We start from the raw sequence: 6,000 nt of genomic DNA, 5'->3' as shown, positions 1-6,000 counted from the left end.
TTTCTCTGTGTACAAGTTACATTTTCTGATAAACAAATGAATATCGCATTAAGATCTGCCACAAATGACAAGATGCAAAGATGCAAATGAAATGCACATATACCGCAAATCATAATCAGCAACATTGCTAACAGCAGTGGGCTGCTTTACTTGTGAAATCAGAGTTCTCTGTTCATGAATGTTGCTCCAAAGCGAAATGAATAATGAGTGATCACAAGTCCCCTTTTGTCATATTTGTGTCCCCACAAATTAATCTGCCCTAACATCAGAACTCCTGACATCAATACCGGCAGCTCACATGGAGTCAAGAGTAACCAAGGACAACTGACGTGGTTACATCTTGATATAGATCGCCGTATGTTGTTCTTACCAAGTCGACAACGAAACCGTGGCTGAAGCATCTCTGTTAGTCCATCGCGCCTCTTCGAAATCGACCTGCGAGGACTTTGGAAACATTCGGAGGAGCTTTCTTTTCTCAAAAAAAAAAATGGCCAGGAGCTTGGACTATCGTTTGGATATTTCTGTGGATCCTAGCCTACAGGCCGCAAACAGCGCGTTCGGAGGAGCCAGCGGTACCTTCGTTTTCATCGGTCGCCACGTTTTTGCCTATTTCCTCACGTTCGGGTAATTCGTATCGACCAGGATATCGCTTCATGATGGCGTAAATGCCGGTCATGGTGAGTAGAAAACCAAATGTCATAGCAACGAGTAGGACCGGGACCCTAGTCATAAGGTCGGCTTCGGGTTGCGAAAGCGAGAGAGCAATGACGGAGGTTGCCAAGAGAGCGTTCTGAGAACCTGTTTCTATGCAGATTGTGATGGCTGCGCGGTTTGAGAGACAAGTCATTTTTGAAACAAGAAGACCAAGGACCGCCCCAATAACTGGCAGAAGGATGGCGCAAAGATAGACTTCGACCGGAGATACAAATGCGTAGTATTTTACCCACACACTTGTAGCGAAACCAATAATAACGACGATGACAGCCAGGGGTTTGAGCAGGCGACGGAACCACTTTGCAGCCTTGGGGTAACGATTGGCGACGTAAGTGCCGATAGTGAGTGGAACGACCAAGGTGATGAGCTGAAGGAAAATCTGGAGGAAGGGTATGCGGATGCTGCTATTACCGCTGGTGTAAGGTCTGGCGTAGATGAAAAGATTTAGTGGCATGAGTCCTAGGGCGATCACGGTGGAGCAAAAAGTCATCGTCAGACTCAATATGAGATCGCAGTCGAGAAGGAGAGTGAAGACATTACTCAACCATCCTCCGGGACATGAGCCCACGATGATCAATGCTACAGCAGTGGTAGAGTCGAGTCTTAAGGCCCTGGCCAAAAGAGCCGCACAGCCGGGCATGATGATGAACTGGCAGAGAGCTCCGATAACAACGCCAAATGGTCTTTTTAGCTTTCCCCGTATCAGGTTCCATTCCAGCTTCACGCCCATGGTAACATAGTTCACTATTAGCCAGACCAACATCACGTACGCGAAGATTTTCTGTATGAGGTTGGTCTTTCGCTTCACTTTCACGATGAAGGGCTGAATATCGAATCTTGGATCGATCAAGCCAGTGTTCCCACGTACTGTAAATTGAATGGTATCAATACCAAGAGAAACCCCCCGAACGGGTATCACTATAGTCTGCAAATCTGCAGCATCCAGCTGGAAAACAGTTTGATCCAAGGTAAATATACGTGAATTACTGCTGGAAACCTCGACGGTGAGCGGCTCTGTCACTCCTGCCAGATTCACCTGCAAAATGTCGATGTCTCCTTGTGAAAGTAACAAGAAGTGTTCCGGCAGGGTTGTATAGTTCAATTCAGCCGAACTACCAACTGCCAACACAAGAAGCATAATCGTTTTAAGAATTATTTGCATGGAAGACATGACGTTGGGATGTGTCGATCACCAGCTCGGTAGAATATTATTGATATGAGAAGCATATATAGAGGATATCGAAGTGCGATGCTTCATTTGCTTGGTCCGACGTTAGTTATAACTCACCCTCCCGAGAGACTGCCGATGACTGACCGACTGGCTGAGTGCTGATGGCGACAATGACGTGTTATTCATATTACACTGTCCTTCCCGTAGCTCAGTAATCTTCAACCAGAAGACTTTGATTCTTTTATCGATGAATAATACTACGTAGTCAATCACCCTCCTCTTATAGGGCTTTAATCACTCTCCATCAATCTATGCAAGTTCTTGAAACCAATTACCACGGTATCTAAGCACCTGTGAAGAAGCTTATACGATGCGAAGATATACGTTGAAGAAATATTTTGTCATGTCTTGCTAATCAGTGATACAGGTGATTTTATTTTGTATAAACCTTTAGTGAAAGCAGACAAGCCTCTCCCTTCCCTTTCTCCTTTCAACTATCCTATCTCTATGCAAGTCATCCCTCCCTCCTATTCTCCTTCCGATGTACATTATATTATGTTATGCTACGGGGGCTGCACGCAAATCAAGCTACGCTTATGCTGTAGCCCCTCTGTATTATTCATTGTAGTATGTTTTGTTGTACTTTTGCTGTACATTGTACACAGGCAATGAACAAGAAAATACGTATATATATTATCATATTTATGTTTGTACATGAATGTGTATATGTACAATGATGATACAGAAACCAATAAATCAAATCAAATCAAATCAAAAAATATTAAAGAGTATTGGTCTGAATGTCCTGAATAACAGTTACCTGTCGTAATATCCATAATCTTTTCAAGGCTCTACCATATTTTCTTTTTGTAGAGAAAGATGATCACTGCAGATTTGCAACTAATGATAGAATTTAAATGCTGCCAACGTTCACTGATTTAAAAGAATTATCCTGAGTATTCATAGCGTGGAGGGAAATAATAAAAACCTCGGTCTCATGGCCTTACGCAACGAGAGGGGGGGGGGGCATGACGAAGAAAAGAGGTGACGGTTACAGCAATGCTAGCGATCCTCATTGCCCTTTCACATTTATTCTTCTTTCTTTTGAACTAGAAAAACAAACACCTAAATCATCTCAACAGATTTATCATTAAACCACATGGTTATTAAGCATATTCAGGGGTTAGTACAAACTGGGTTTATATCCTCAATGCAGATTTGCAGTTGAATCACCACGATTGTTTGTTAGAGAGTAATTTGTAGCATTCTGGACATTCTAGTCACGTTGCAGAAAGAATTATGATAACATGCTTGAAACACCAAGTTTACATAACTCACCAAAGCGTGCTTATATTCACAGTTTATACTAGTTATTCATCAAATCAATGCAAACTATTCACCTGTTATAAAACAATATTCATATGATAGTTTAGTGGAAACACTGTTTATAATTCTAAGCAGAAGATTAGTCAAGTTCGTTCTGCCGACATTTGCGATCGTGATTGAAAGTGTTAATTGTTCTGCTCAAAAAGCAAATGAATCGCATCTTGATAGGCCTATTATATCTTAATCTTTTAACCTGGGATTTCTCTCCGTGCTTAGCGACATTTTCCATCATCATGTAAATTTCGATTAATTGTAAAAAAAAGGCACTGTCTGCAAAAAGTGTGTGTGCTTGTGGGTGTGAATGTTGGTTCATCGAACGAATGGTTCTCAGTCATTAGGGTATTTTTAAGGTCATGAACAGGATAAATACAATTTATACAGCACTTTTAAAATTATAGAAATAAGAAAGATTTACCATTTAACAGAGTAATGAAAAGACAATCTTAAGCAACCGTAAAATACAAAGGAAAAAAAGACGTGACACTGACATACCCTGCCTTACTGCAAAGCGAAATGTCATATATATATATATATATATATATATATATATAATAAATTGACAAGGAATTGACAGGGAAATGGGCAGCTTACAGAAAACTGGTGCTTTGTTTTTTTTTTGTTCAAAAAAAAAGAAACTAGAAGAAACGGATAACTTGCACATTATTTTGTCTGTAGCCACTGACAGAGCAAAACCCTACTGAAAACAAAGTGAATAGATAAATAGAATAAATAATCTTTCACGATATTGCATAAATCAGAAACGGATTAAAAAAGAAACTACCTACTTTCATTCCAAGGCATTCCGCTAACCATCTGTTGTTGATAACTAAAAATGAGGCGCATTAATACCCTCTCTTGCGGACCCTACAAGGACCAGGAAGGGATAATGGGGGTGATCCCTGTCTTTAGCCGTAGGTATCACGTGTGTAACTACGAATGTTGGTTTGTGCAGTATTATGTAGGATTATAGTAAGCAAGCAATCAGTCTTCTAGCGTATGGAACGTATTTCAAAGTATTTTGAATTGTTTAATTAATGCAATATTCAGTACATTATATGTATTTGGTGTTTTTCCCCTATTTTTTCATTGTTTCTCAGATCATAAAACTCCCTTCCCCGCTGTCTATACTAGTATGTGAGAACATGCGAATAATATCATGGCATAATTCTTAATTCGTAATGAGTAATTTGATGTCTGAGCTGATTATAGATTAATCTATATAGAAGGAAAGATGATGCATTCTTGATACAAAATCAATGACAAAATATGAAAGAAAAATTGTCATTAGTTTGTACTTTTCATAAGGCAATCTGATAAAAGATGCATTAAAATCAAGCTTTATGAGCTGATGGATATACTGAGATGAACATTCATCATATAATTTATTACAATTCTTCCTCATGAAGTCATTATTGTAAAAAAAAAATCGACCTACTTTACATACCTCTACATTTTCAATATATGCGTCAGTAATATTTTACAACAGAGGCATTTGACAATCGTATGAACATGATGATAATGGAAGATTTCGTTTGTTTCTACTTAACACATGCTACTATGACATAACTGTTGGCATAGCAAATAAATCTCACAATATTCAACTCGAAGCTCTAGGTAAATTGGCGTCCTAATATTAACCAAGGATCGTCCAAGGATGTCATGACGTAAAGAGGACTTAATCGAATCCCAGCATTTCGTGAACCATCATTTCATAAACTATAATTTCTTAAAGTAATGGCCGGTGTTACCACATGTACGATTTAGAACGCATCATGCCATCAGTCTACACAAGAAAGACCATTCATATCAATGTTCTCCTCCTTCTTAAGGTATTGATGCATTCAATTCAATTCAATGAGAGCCCAAAGGAGGTCATGTGATTGAAAACAAACAAACAAACGAACAGATCGCTTTGTGTTAGAGGGTGAAGCAGCAAATACATACAAAAACCCAAATCTGAGCAAAACATATCGAAATGCTTTTTGTGTATCCTGAAAATGATGGTCTCTGTAATGAGACACAACAACACTTCTCTGTTGCCCTTTATATAAAGTGCAACAAAAAGTCTTGTTTATTTATTCTCTGACAAATGAAGGTGCTGACACGTATGTAATAAAGACGACTTTGAACATAGGTCCTACGTAGAGTAACAGTAAGGTACTTTTTTTTAAACCAAGAATGAGATATAGATGCGTTTACTCAGTTATAAAAAACCTTAATGGTATAAAAAATGCCATTGGACGTTCTTTTCTACAAAAATTGTACATAGACATCAGGGAACAAGCACAAATACACAGATACACACACATCACTATCTACATATTTTCCGGTTATGAATTATATCGTAGTTATCGTTGAATGAGGTAAAGTGGTCAACAATTAACCTGATGAAACGTTTAGCAAACAGTGACTGTCTTACAAACTATATCCAACTCAAACAAAGTCTTGAACCCAGGCACACATGGTAACAATTCAAACTTATGATTGGTATGACACACGCATACAAAATAATGTGGAATCCATAAAACAGTGATAAAGAAAACACCCGTTCAAGTTTTCAAGATACTCTCACTGGCTTTGATGGTTCAATTTGGCGAAATATGTTTTTTTTTTTTCTAAAAATCTGGGGTTAATTAAACTCACGGCTTGCTAATGTTGGATGTCATCTGCCATAATTGTAATAATAATAATAATAATAATAATGATAATAATAATAATAATGATAATAA

At 38.4% G+C, this 6,000-nt stretch overlaps 1 protein-coding gene across 1 annotated transcript; it reads right to left on the bottom strand.

The window, feature by feature from the left end:
- Positions 1–366: 366 nt before the first annotated feature.
- On the bottom strand, positions 367–1,852 carry LOC139735798 (ileal sodium/bile acid cotransporter-like). The gene is made up of 2 exons (XM_071646552.1): positions 551–1,852; positions 367–474 (listed from the first exon to the last, which is right to left on the bottom strand). The coding sequence occupies exons 1-2, from the start codon at positions 1,850–1,852 to the stop codon at positions 367–369; spliced, it is 1,410 nt and encodes a 469-aa protein (XP_071502653.1).
- Positions 1,853–6,000: the final 4,148 nt, after the last annotated feature.

This window comes from Diadema antillarum, unplaced genomic scaffold (genome assembly GCF_040938485.1).
Source record: "Diadema antillarum isolate AM-2024a unplaced genomic scaffold, OU_Dant_1.0 scf00000028, whole genome shotgun sequence".
NCBI classification, from domain to species: Eukaryota; Metazoa; Echinodermata; class Echinoidea; order Diadematoida; family Diadematidae; genus Diadema; species Diadema antillarum.
This window is presented reverse-complemented; position numbering and strand designations above follow the sequence as displayed.